The sequence below is a fragment of the Furipterus horrens genome, unplaced genomic scaffold, assembly GCF_987537825.1.
Source record: "Furipterus horrens unplaced genomic scaffold, mFurHor1.1.pri manual_scaffold_7, whole genome shotgun sequence".
NCBI lineage: Eukaryota > Metazoa > Chordata > Mammalia > Chiroptera > Furipteridae > Furipterus > Furipterus horrens.
The window spans coordinates 133,129,752-133,143,624 of NW_028327177.1; the positions used below are offsets into that span (position 1 = coordinate 133,129,752).

The 13,873-nt window shown below is 36.7% G+C and overlaps 1 protein-coding gene across 15 annotated transcripts in view; it reads right to left on the reverse strand.

Annotated features, from left to right (window-relative positions):
• The window catches only part of LRRFIP2 (LRR binding FLII interacting protein 2), a 94,992-nt gene that overhangs the window by 42,486 nt on the left and 38,633 nt on the right, over window positions 1-13,873 (reverse strand). For 12 of the 15 annotated variants that reach the window (XM_090284492.1, XM_090284493.1, XM_090284487.1 and 9 more), the window contains 10 exons: window positions 13,681-13,737; window positions 13,547-13,591; window positions 10,566-10,634; window positions 8,176-8,217; window positions 6,688-6,753; window positions 5,115-5,189; window positions 3,758-3,805; window positions 3,632-3,676; window positions 2,758-2,805; window positions 2,258-2,314 (listed from right to left, as the gene is read on the reverse strand). In XM_090284492.1, coding sequence (XP_090140618.1) covers window positions 2,258-2,314; window positions 2,758-2,805; window positions 3,632-3,676; window positions 3,758-3,805; window positions 5,115-5,189; window positions 6,688-6,753; window positions 8,176-8,217; window positions 10,566-10,634; window positions 13,547-13,591; window positions 13,681-13,737 — 552 coding nt within the window. Of the gene's footprint in view, window positions 1-68; window positions 138-2,257; window positions 2,315-2,757; window positions 2,806-3,631; window positions 3,677-3,757; window positions 3,806-5,114; window positions 5,190-6,687; window positions 6,754-8,175; window positions 8,218-10,565; window positions 10,635-13,546; window positions 13,592-13,680; window positions 13,738-13,873 lie in introns of all 15 variants that reach the window. The other 3 variants (XM_090284495.1, XM_090284486.1, XM_090284490.1) reach the window with 3 other exon arrangements.

The window sequence follows — 13,873 nt, forward strand, 5'->3', positions numbered from 1 at the left end:
TTCACGTGATCCCACAATGTTGCAATTTTAAAACTTATTGTACGTGTCTGCATGCAAACCACGCTCACCACACTCTCCCTTCGCCCACGACTGGAACGACCAGAAGACGCAATGCTTGCGGTGTCATCGTCGATCAACTACAGATATCAAAAGCAGAATGAAAAAGATGCGATTTCACTGCACGTGCTGCGTGACCGTGAGGACACGGGGAGGCTTGGGGAAGCGTGCAAACACTCTGTGCGTGCTGTACTGGCACCACGTACTGTGCACCTCAGACAGGAAAGGTGTTTCAAGCTACAGTGAATCATTGTTAAAAATCAAAAGGTATTTCCAAAAAGCACAAAAAATAAAACAGCACTTTGTCTTCTATTTAAGTTAAAGAAAAGGAAGGGGGAGGGGAACATGTGTAAACAGCAAAAGCCAGCTTTCATGCTTTTTAAACCTCTAGGCCTTTTGGGATCCCATCAGGGGTCAATAAATACATTTAATGCTTTAGTGTGAAAAATTTTTAAAATATTTTAAAGTGAAGTAATATAAGTCAAAGACAGAATTTCCTACCAGTATTACACTGAAATGATGATTCTTATTTTCCTTATTCATTCCTATGCAACGAGTGGAGATATTTCTATCATCACCCTGCAGTTTTCTGCCTGTTTCGAGGTTCACCAGCAGTACAAGACTCATCTTCAGTCTGTATAGGTTATCTCCATTCTGACATCACTAAGAAACCATTCTGGTATCACTAAGATAATAACCCTGAACCCAATTTGCAAATGAAACAGCATAGCCAGCACACAAGGACAAGATTCTACACTTGATTGAAAACATATTACAGTAAGTTTGTTTATAAGAGGCCATCACACCTGGGACATAAAAAGTGCTACCAGGCCCAAGAACTGCCAAGTGGAATTTTATTAGAAGGTGGGTTAAAAGTACAGTTCCTTCTTAGGTGAAAGAGCTTTTATCTTCTTAAACATCCTGAGTAGTTTTTTGTCAGTATAGGAGTTGGAATTCTTGAGAAGTGCCACTTGGAAATGGCAGGAGGACTGAGCCAAATACATACGTAAAAGCCCATAGAGCTCACCTCTTCCACTGAACAAAGTAACTTATGTTGACCATTAATAAACTGCTTTAATAATTTCTTCAATTTTGATATGGTCAAGAATAATAAGGTAGCTCCTAAAGTCATAATTTGCTATTGGAATTATGAATTGGTACAGTCCTTCTGGTATGCAATATAGTAATATACATCATGAGTTAAATGTATATACTCTTGATCTCCCCCATTTCATGATTAGCAATTTACCTCGCAGATCTACTCATTGAAGTATACAAAACACACCTGTACAATGTCTGTAGTAGCAATAATCTGACAGCCTGAATGTCCATCATTAGGAAAGTGATTTTTAAAATGTACAGCCCGTGCATTAATGGAATAATATATCACCATTTAAAAGAATGTACTGACATACAACTAACAGGCATTCAGTGGAAAAAGTAAGCAACATGGTTTACTTTTTAAAAATCTTTTTAAATGTCAAAAAAAGAATGAAACAAGTCTTTATGTATTAATACAAAAAGATAATTTAAGTAAACAAATGAGGAGCAGTATGTACGAGTCCATATACATGTCAAATAAAGTATACTCATACATGCATAAAATATCTCTGAACGGTATACAAGTATAGGGGTTGCATCTGAGGAATGGAAATGGAGGGGGGGAAGGTCAGGAAACTTTTACTTTGAACTTTCCTTAAGCTAATATTACTTTTATAAATATTTTAAAACTTAATACTCCAGAAAGATTAGGTAATTAGACTTGTCGCAGTTTTGTCTCTTAAGGAACAATTTTTAGAAGTTGACTGGCTTAGTTCTTCTCCCACACCACTGATTAAAGCGCTGACGAGACAGGGAAATGGCTCAAAGCAGGGCACAGAGATGGCAAGGAGAAACAAAGGGCAGCCAACTCAGACACTGAACTACGACCGCTGGAGACAAGCAGTTGCACATAAATAACAAATATAAATTTTAAAAAACACTAATGACACTGACTGCAGCCTCGTTTAGGCAATTACATGCTAAGTCGCATTCATACAGAAACCACCAATTAAGACAAATTAGTACTCGAGTTTGTGGACTGAAGGGAAACGATCATCCATGCACGAGAGTGAAACACACCACATCCTCCATGTTCTAAACCGTGAGTGCAGATTAATGGAACAACCAAAGGTTCCTACAAAGCATGCAAACAGCTCACCACAGGACTGCTTCGGGCTGAACTTGTTCTTGATGAGTAATAACTGTATTCAGACGGCTATAAAGTTTCCAAGAAGAAAGGTTTTATAATAGCTATCATCCTTGTCCTGCTGGGAATATCTTAGTGACCTAAACAGCTCCTGGCTCCCAGTGTTAAGGTAACTTACTCCCCGGTCTGCGATTCCACCTCACGCCCCCCTCACACCCCAGCCCATGGCAGGAAGGAGAGGAGAGGGTGCTGAGAAGCACTACTCTATCTTCTTCCTGAGGAGCTAATGGACAAGGAGAGGCTTCTCGACTTCCATCCCTCATCCTTGAAGCCGTGATTCCCAGCAGGCACCTTCTCACAGCCTGGGTGAGAGTCACAGTTGCTAGCTAATGGGTCACAGCTGGTAGAGTAATTACGGGTCGGATGAAAGGACCTTTCCTTTGTAAGTAAACTGTGCCCACCTACACATCGCCCTCCTCCTCCTCCTCACCACCTCCCCTGGTGAGACTTACAGTTCGAGAACCATAAGGGTTATACAATCCACCATCGTACAATGACACCTGGAGAACAAAGAAAATGCCATTTATCGATTCAGCATCAAAGTTATTTTTAAAATGTCCTAACTTCTCTGCAGTACTCAGTCCCAAAAAAAGTTTTGAAGAACGGTGTAAGTGTAGAGCCTCCCAAGGTGAAGACTGTGAAGGTGATAACACTCATTTATATGCATCATTAAAACTTCAAGCTACATTTCCATTAAAAAGCACACTGGTTACAGTATTTCCTTTAATCATCATGTTATAAAACTAAAAGAACATTTATGAATTTAGTCTCTCAGAAGAGCAAATAGAGCAGAGAAGGCGAGGTACAAAGCATTCTGCCCAATGTCACAATAAAATTAAAATTTAAAGCCTCAGGTTCCCAGTCCACTAGAACAGGCCACAACACAATAAACAACAGCTTGAAAGCACCAACTCCTTGCTCGCATGTTACAAAGAGCTATTGTTCTGCCTTACTAGAGCCTAGTATTAACATGGCCAAGACCACAGCTGTCTCAAAGAAAAATAATGACATCCCAAGCACGGGCAGCCATCGGACAAAAGTAGGCAAGAATAGTGGGACCCATGCAAACCTATCTTCTCGACAGGAAACGAATTCTAAGCAAGAGCCTACCAAAACCAGCAGTATCTACCACTGTGAAGAAAATATGCTGATTTTTGACCCCCCCGTAAAGTTTTGTATTTCAAGCACAAGCAGCACATTCTGCAGTGCACATAGCATGAAAGCCATGGGTCCTCGACTACTTTGGAGGAAAGCTATCAAGCCAGAGCCGGCACCATGACAGCGGCCCTGCCAGGAGTAGACACGCTGGAAGAGGAAAATACAAACCAGACTGGCACTTCTCAGCACACCAGAATTTGCAGTAAGAGAGGCCTATGAAAAAAGCACATGATTTAACCCAAAGAAGAACAACTGGTAGCTTTGAAGGCAACATACTCCTCAGAAAGTACTAACCCTGGTACTCTTAGATGTCGCCAGAGGATCACTGCACAGGGAAGAAGACTGTAAAGAAACGAAAACAAAATGAAACAAAATAATTAAGGGGAGTGGGGAGAGAGAGGGAGAGGGAGAGAATGAATTGGTCTTTGTCATGAAAGCAGAAAACATGTTTATTTCACACTATAATTCATTAGCAACTCGTGAGTGCTTAAGGTGTAAGTAATGCACTGTGAGAAAAACTTCATCGTTAGAAACCTTTTTAAATACCAATTTTAAGGGGTAAGAAAGAAAAACACTGGGAAGAGTTTTCTATGACTGCATGTGAGTCCTGTTGGTCTTTGAACGTTCATGTTGGGAGATGAGACAGCGACCTGAGAAGACCCAGGGAAAGAGGGTCATGGCACAGGACGTGTGGTGGCCGCAATGCAGTCACCAGCAGCTCCTGTGATATTTTCAATGATCTCATGACACACTCCAAATGGCCTTGGGGAACCTGAAAAATGAGCTCTGAGTTATTACTATAAACACTCTTTTCCAAGAGTCGGAAAAGATTAGAAAAACCTGTATTTCAAAACAAGTCATGGACAAAGTGCCTTAGTTTAATCAGATAATTGTACTGGTCACAATAAATCCATGCACTACCAAGGCACAGCATGTTTTAAGAACGGAATTAAATATTTCTTTTCTTACTGTCATTTGAAGATACAATTTTCAGTTCTTTTTTACCAAGCCTAATCAGACAAGAAAATAAGAGTATCTGAGTTGTGTGTGCAGGGTTTGACAACAGAATCATTCTAAATGCAGTGTGCCACATATTTAATGTGTTGTAAACATATCATGTGCCAAATGCCTTGAAAAAAAAAAACAAGGATTCTAACACTGAACAAATAATTACGTTTTTCTCATCCCACTTACACTGTCAATTTGCACATGAAAGCTTTTAATAAAAGGGCATCCGCATGATGTGTACTGATGGCTACAACTTATTCTGAAATGCATCCCCCCAAAACATAAATTGATGGCTGGATGGACATACAGTCAGATAATTACATGATAAAGGAAACAGAGTAAAATGTTAACTGTGGAATCTAAATGGTAGTTATGGGGTGGTTCTATGCAAGTCTTTGAACTTTTTGTATGTTAAATAGTTTTTATTAGAAAAAAACGGGTACTCATTTACAAACATGGTGATTCAATAGTTCCTGCTGTTTAAATTTACACTCAAACAGGCTATGTGAATTCAGCTACCACAAACCAGTATCATACACACGGCCATTCATAGGTTAGTTTTAACTAATCAAAATGCAAAATAGGAGATTAGAAGTGTGTTAAAGTTGGATAAACACATGAAGCCAAAAAACTTGAGACAAACCCGAGAGTAGTAGGCAGAGCTGGGTTTGCTGTGCCTAAGACTGCTATAGTTTCTCTGGTCAAAGTAGAGGCCACTCTGCGAAAACCAAATTAAGCCCATTTTTTTAAGTTAAATGTTGTTAATTTAACAACACACAAAGGCAAAATCTGATATTGCCAAACCCCTTTATCTCCAGAACAACAACTTTAGGGTTAACTGTTTGCAAACCAAGTACAATACTTACTAATTTTCACTTTAAAAACAAGAGTACACACCCTCAGGCAAAATGGAAATAGCAAACGATTTAGTCTCATGTCATACTTAGAAATGTCCTTGAAAAGCCAGGACAACCGAATAATTACCACTTTTATAATCCATTTGGCAATGCCACAGATATTACTAAACAGTCATTTTTTCCAACCTTTTCCTAGTCCCATTATTTATCAAAATAAACTGATTGAATTAAATTACCAGAGAGAGAGAGAGAGAGAGCACACTAAATCTGGTTTGGTCTAAAACATCTATGGCGGTTCATTTTCAATACACTGCACAAAACAGTAATTAAAATTGTATTGTGGTAACTTGAAGGGGGGAAATTCCCTTTCTAACTTCTTCATCCATTTTTTTATTTTTTTTAACCCAAGGTTAAGGAAATTTAGGTGATCCCTTACAAAAGGACTCCTTCTCCACTGCACTGCAGACCACGGAACCAGGGACACCCTTCCCTGCCACTCCAGGCCCTGCCTTCCTGTAGCACACACACCCTCAGGAGGCACCAGACTCACCTCTCCCCAGAGCTCCCAATACTCAACCCTCCAGGGCTTCTCACTAATGTCCTCTCCATTAGTCTCTCCTCCCACCCCCCTCCTCCTTTCTACCAGTCAGGTCCTGACCTCTCCACCCAGCAATGGTCAGGGCGGGGAGGTGAAACTATACTTGCTCTGCCAGGCCTGTGGCAGCCTAACAGGAAAGAGGTACCCCTAGCATTCAAAATGGGCATTCGGGACACACTCTCCCCCTCCGTAGAAATGTTGTTTGGCAAGGGGGCTGGAATGGAAAGCACTACTAGTTCTGCAATTTAATTATAAGTTAAAGAGTTTTCTGCAAGATGGCATGGAGTGTCTGCCATCATGGGCCTTATCATTTCTAACAGAAAATTCACGCCAAGTTCCCAAAATCTGAGCTATTAACAAACTTTCAGAATGAAACCGATCTGTGAGTTTGGTACTGCCTATAAAACCACAACTAAATCAATTTAAATTTCTAAAATAAGGAAAAGAATCTCACTAAACTTCTTTCTGAGGTATATTCCAAAGGACAGACCATGAATAAAAATACACTGTTAATGACCTTCTTGTGACACCTTCCTAACTCTAGACCCTGGGGTTTATATATGTTAACTTGGTATTAACTCTTGTAAATAAAAACAATTTTATTTTTAAGCATGGTTCTGATAAATCACGTTTTAGTATATTATCAAATTTCAATAATGCCTAAGAGCACACCAAAGCAGTTGTAATTCTTAAGTTCCCTAAAGGTAACCAATGAATTTTACAGCAGCACATGCTGTGATAGGAGACACAACAGAACTAACCAGTGGGTCTTTATGAGAACCAGAAGATCTCTTCTTCGTTCCATGAGAGTAACTGTAAGAATGATTCTGGAAGTAAATTTTTGAAGTTAAATATTTGAAGATTAATGATCATACAGTGAAGTTTGAAAAATAATGTTAAAAATTACAGACAGCGAGGTCCATATGAAATGCAGAGTAATTTACATGCAATCTAATCCCATCTGTTAGTAAATGATTCGCTGCGCATGACTGGCTAAGATATACCACCTCTTCACACAACTGCATTTCTCCTCACCCACCCTCATGCCATCCAGCCCAGTGCCTAGTCTGCTACACAAAAAACAAAAACCTAATTGGGACACAGAGCCAGGCAGGGTATTTGTGAGGACCTTCAACCTGCCTCACTGGAGTCCCACCATCTTCTTTACAAAGGTATGGGTGACAAGAATCCTTCTTTGGACCAACACAACAAGACTGAGAGAACAAAGAACATGATGCTGCATTGCCCCAGACAGTGCTCTTAACCCCAGTGAGTGGACCCCACAGCAAGGACTGCTCAGGAGTAAAGAGCCAGAAGGTATGGCCGTCCTGCGTAGCAGCAGCATTATTAGGCAATAACCTTATGAGTCCTTTGAAGACAGCACTGTCTCAACACGTAACTTCTCCTAGGAGAAAAGAGTCCAGTGTGTATGCCGAGATAAAGGACAGCAATGGTACCAACCAGGTGAACTGACAGACGAGAAAGGCAATCTAGGTGAGCACTGCTCACCTGAAATGAGGGGGTGCAGCTACAAGTGTCCTAGCAACAGTCTGCTCTAGGCAAGCCTATTGGCCCGCACAGCTAAATCCTGAATTGATAATTATACAGTCATTTCTCTTTTTTGAATCAGCATCTTTCCTTTTACATATTACCCTGGACATTTTAAGACATGTCTTATATGTCTAGAAACTCAGATGATCCACTGACACAATATTAACCCAAGAAAAACATCTACAGCTTAACTTCCTTGGCTAAAATGGCATGCCATAAAAATCAAACCAAATCAAGCAAAAATGAGGGGACAGAACTGATGTTTCAGGACTCTGCTGTCACTGCTGGGTATTCTGTTTAGCAACTTCACACCTGCTGGCCTGTGATACCCAACATTAAACACGCTGAAGCCTGTGTTGCCATAGTTCAGTGAGCATCAAACCCTGCCAGAAACATGTCTTCTAGGGCAATGAGTGGATGTCAGCTTGGTTCAACATTTTAAGAAAATATGTTACTACCAATCTTAGTCCTGAAAAGGGAAGCAAATAATTTTTATCTGATCCTAAAATACTAAAAGAAAAAATTATTCAAGTGTTAATTATGCCACAATTGCAAAACAAGAGTTTTTGCTTTGTTAGTAATATGTTTTCCCCAAAACATCAACACAAAACTATGAAAGTTAGTCATAATCTATGATTAGCACCATCAGGTGTTTAAAAAGTAAAACTACATTTAACAAAAAGTCATGCACTACATACTAATGATGGAAGTCTTGACGATCTATCCTTGAGAGGGTCATACTGGATTTCAGAAAAAGATGGAAGTTGGTTGTATTTCCAAAATCAGAAATATAAAGAGGGGGGAAAAAGCAACATTTGCAGTTGTTAAAAATCCAGCACTATTTTAAAAGCCCAAAATTATTAAACATAAAGGCTATTAAATGTGAATTAAAGACTATTCTTCACCCCCCTCTTTCCTAGTGTACGTTATTGCTAAACTATATGTAAAATTGCATGTTCTCTTTCACATACAGAGTTCACAATCGGTAGTGATGAGATGATTCCATATCAGTGCAGCACTATGGCACAAAACACCCTAAGGAAGGCTTTAAATGCAGGAATTAGCGATCTGAAGTCAAAAGATGTTTTGCTTTTTACTATTGTGACTGTTAACATCATTTCCCATCCTTTGAACAAGACAAAAGCAACGCATGGACAGGCAGTGAGGCAAGAGCACACAACTAATCAAACACAGAAACTTCAATGGCAGCATCAAGGGGGAACTCCTTTGGATCTGCTGCTCATGGACACACACCTGAAAAACTTCCCTTCTCAAGGACGTTCCCTATTAAAAATGCTCAACCAAACTAGAAAGTTGGTCAGTGTACAGTGTGGAGTACACAGTATATATATAATTGTGGCATTAAATATAAGTCAAAGAAAAAGATGTAAAATTTATAAGATCAGAAAACCGCATTTCACGTAGGGTCTTTAAGAAAATAAGATAATGTGAGTACCACCACATTTCAAATCCAAGAAACTAAATTAAATGTAACTACTGAGATTTGTGGTTTCCTACCATTCTTCCTTTCTTTTCTTTTCTTTTTAGCATTCTAGTTTATATTTTTAAAGCAATCTTACACAGAAGAGCAAAGTATAAAAAAACAAAAGCAATGAGTAAGTTCCTCAGGTATACTTTGGTAAATATATCTTACTTTTGCAACTCTTATACCCAGTGAGGATTTTAGAAAATAAAATTCAAAACCTAATCTAAAGTAACGTTTTCCTAAGTGTAGGCTGGAACTAATTAGTAGGTCAAGAAATCAATTTATGGACTGAAGCAGCACTTTTAAAAAATGAAATAGAAAACAGAGTTCTTCATGCACAGTAAGAATAAATATTATTTTGTAAGATTTTTCTTTCAATAATAATGTGTATATTTATATAATATATAAACACACAGGCACATATCCACATGTGTATACTGGATTACGGTGTAAAATGTATTTCTTGTTTTAAAGGTTACAAATTTTAAAAGTTTAAAATACAGTATAAGATGAAATTGTAAATTCTAGTTCTAATAATTACAATAAGACTTCGAACAAAACCAAAGCCCTCCTCTTTATGCCTAATGACATGATCATTTACAAAAGATACTGAAAAATGCCCCAAAATATATTTCAATAGTATAAGGCTAAGTGATACAATTTCACTGCTGGTATAAACTCAGTGAAAATGTTATTGTAATAAATACCAAAAAGTAGAACAAAATATCTGCATTTCCATGCTTTTCTTATATTATCCTGAAACTAACAGAAAAAGCAAGCATGTTATTACATGTATGAAAATTTTATCCAAAATTTTCTAAAATGTCTAGAGGTGGTTGCATTTAGTAAATGTGTACAATGGTACAGTGTCACTTTATGGTGAGTAGCATTTTCCTGAAAATAAAGTTCTTTTTCAAAAGAAATTTCATTTATTTCTCTTCTCAGTTAACAAAATATTCCTTTTGTTTTAAAAAATACCATGACCAAAACAATGTATTACTCAAGCCACACATTCTAGCATATAAACTATTCCATCCTCCCAACCAGATAAGTTCACTGAAGAGAAGAGTCAAGTCTTATTTCTTCTTATTCTCTCTGTAGCATCAATGACATTTCCCAATACAGGATTTAACAAGCTGAACTGAAATCAACCTATTTCAATTTTCCCTTCCCAAAATATAATACACAGTTCAGCTGAATGTATCTGGTAGGGAAATCGATAACCTGGACACTCCGGTTACTATTAGAAAAATTGGGTTAAAAAAAAAAAAAAAACCTTAAAAAGTGACATCTGGTATTTATGTTGTTTAAAAACATAATAATTCACAAATAAGAGAAAACTGAAAACATGAAGATCTCAAAAACGCTTTCAAATCTACTATAATAATTTATCAAAAAAATGGTTTTTAACTTGAGAACTGAAGGTTTTCATTTTGGAAAGAAAGAGAAATTTTTTAAAAAAGCAGAGCAAACAGGTTGTAGAAAGAAAGTTCAGTAAGTGTCCGTTTCTATCAGAATATCCCTACTCCTCGAGTCCCCAGAACTCTGAGAGTCAACAGTGAACGCACAATCTGACACTGCACATTTTTCTGGACTACACACCATGATGTCTTTCCTTCTGGGTGTACTGGCTCTGCTCCAATGTGTCCCAGTTATGTCCTTCGACGGGTTCTTCACGGAATTAAACAGTGTAGTAGTAAATGACAAAACACAAATTGCAACCATATTAAAATTGAATTCATTAGAGTTATACTGAGGCCATTGACATATAACGGGGAACTAATACATAAAACAGTAAAAATCTCCACCAGTGAGCAATACCAACTATCCCTCCTGCTCTCATTCAAGGTCACCTCATTTTCTAATTTTGGATGTCTATCTTATAGTCTTCTTGTATTTCAGCATATAAAGCAGTGACCAAGCAACTATAAACATTTTTTTTTAAGTCAGATTGTTTTTTAAAGCGAAAGACTGTTTCAATTCTAACCCCAGAGCTTTGATTTAATTCCTCCCTCCCCAAACCAACCATTCACGGTCTTAAACTTTCACAATTTTTTATTTTTCTAGCTCTTTTCATTTTTATGCACAATGTTTATAGCACTGATGCCATTTCCAGCCCGAACAGCTCCTGGCAGGCCACCTTTCAGGAAGGTGGCTCCTGAAAGTTAACTTCTGGACAAAAGGACACACCAAAGGCCTAAGAATGCGGCATAAAACCATATCTGCTTCACATCCAGCTCCTGCTAATGTTCACACATCAAACACAAGGGCCCAAGGTGTTAGACATTTTAAAACATGGCTCATAAGAAAAAACATTAAAAAAAAAAAAAAGACAGGCAGAGAAACACCAAAACCCCAAAATTTTAAGCAAACCCCAATACAATGTAGGTCAGTGTTTTAGGCCTTAACGTTTATTTTTACAGAGAATTAAAAGTGGCTACATATTCAGTTTAATATAATAATAATAATAATTCAGCAAATAATCTAATAAAACTTAGAACTCTCAATATTATCTAGGAAAAGAAAAAATTAAACTAATCTCAAGTACATTCCTTTTAAACAATGTTATTAGTGAGTTTCAGACATATTTCCAGGAAAGACGACATATTTAAAATGTGCTGAATGTATACTCACACACAGTAAAGCACTAGAATCTCCTCCAGTATAAAATTTTTATTTTATTTTATTTTTTAAATACTTTCTTTTTTAAAATTTCTTAAGATTCTCTTTAATTTCTTTGTGTCTGTGTGTGTGTGCGTGTGTTTTATTGATTATGTTGTTCTTTCTCATTTTTTAGAGAGGGAGAGGAAGGGAGTGAGGGTGAGAAACATCAATGTGAAAGAGAAATATCGATTGGCTGTGCACTTGAACCAGGGACCTAACTCATAACCCAGAAATCTTGTGCTTTGTGGGATGATGCCCAACCAGTGAGCCACAGTGCCCAGGGCTAAGATTTTTATTAATATTTAAGTTCACACACTGATTTCTTTTAATATTGAGAGCTTTATTCTTTTTCTCATAGTAACAAATTTTTCATAATTATCATAATTAATAAAATACTGTGAGAGCTCTAGTTATATCTTAAATGTATTTAATGATATAATTTCTATAAAAAGAAAACCCACTCATTACTTTAGACATTCTGTGTAAACAATTCCTTACTAGCTTACTTTAATTTTTTGTTTGTTTTTGTTCTGTTTTGTTTGCAGATTTGTTTTAAAGGCTCCTGAATTAGGTCAAATTTGGATTGTTTTATCATTAGGTTAAACTAATATATTTACTATAATCAAGTTTCCCTGAAGCCATATACAAATTTACAAATATTTGATAATAACTGCATGAAACTTCAAACTATGAACATTATAATGGAAAGTAAAGAAAAAAACAGGCATTTTTAAAAAGGGAGGGAGAGAAGATTATTTTCAAAGCCCTCAAAGACATTCAACTTCTAATCTTTTGTTGACTTAACTCCCTGTATGATTTTTCTCAAAGTATTTATATATCTATATCTATCTATCTATCTCCAGGGAGACAGATGACAAACTTATTATCTCAAAATTTTTCTCCTTTAAAGTCACTCTGAAGCTGCTGACTAGATTTCTGTAAAGGCTTGTTAATCTTCTTACAAATATAAACTTTGATAATTAACCAAAATATTTAGGATTCAAAAACTAGCTTAGTAACCTACTCTAAAAAGGCAATAGATTACATTCACCAAAAAGTAATATAACCAGAGTAAAGATCTACGAATACAAACACATCAATACCTAGTATACTGGAACATACTAGTTGATTATAGTATATTTTCATACGTTAGATAAAATGAGAAGAAAACTAGACTTGAAGGGAAAGAACAAATATAGACCTTAACATTAAAGTTAATTTAACAGATGAAACATCTGGATGTGTGTGGGTGTATGTGTGTAATATTATCAATGTGCAAATTTAAAAAACTGCTTTCAAGTTTACAGCACAATTCTTTAAGAGAATTATCAGTGTCTTGGCATAATATGCAAGTCTTCAAAAAGTGATTTCTCATTTACCTTGACATAATACAACAATGCATGTTAAAACTGAAACATAACTACAAAACGTTAATCACAATGTTGAAGCAGGATAATTTCTGTAAATATGACAAGTAGGGAATTTTTCAAATCAGTAACTCAATTCTTCCATGTAATAAAATTACAAATAGTAACTTAAAGCTTAATTAAAATATTTCTCACTTAATATTTTTTAAAAATATGAAAGTAGAAGAAATCTGAAAGTCAGAACCATGCAGATGTTATTCTATAAAATCAATCTTATTATTTTGTGATAATTTTCCAAAATCAAAGGTCTTTTTATAGAAAAAGAGTAAATATGATAATAGATTAAAAGATATGATTTTAGAATTGATTGACTTATAGCAATAATTTGAGAGAAAGCATCACTTTCCAAAGAAAGAACTTTGCCAATATTTTCTGTTAAAAAACAAAAGGAAAAGGAATTGCATGAACATTGTCAGATTGCTTAGGCAATGGTGCTGCAGAAAGCTCAGATATACAACTTTTGCTATTGTGTAAACAACTTAAAATACCAACCCTGTGACTGCCAAGACTTCGAATGGACAATGCATCCTCAACTCCCTGATAAAAATAAAAACAAAAGTTTGTGAGTGACCACATTAAGTTAAGGAGGAAAAGTATTAGAGGCAAGTTTATAGGTTATTACAAACCAGGTAAGAACGATGATGACTGGACCGGTGGGAATACCTGGCCCTTTCTGAATCTTCCTGGGAAAGGAGAAAGTACATGGAGAATTAATCACTGAACAGAGGGTTGTCTATCAGAACAACTGAGTGAAGAACAGTCAGTTAAAAGCACAGCCAGACCTTCCTTACAGCAAGCAGGTATGGACAACTCAGTTTC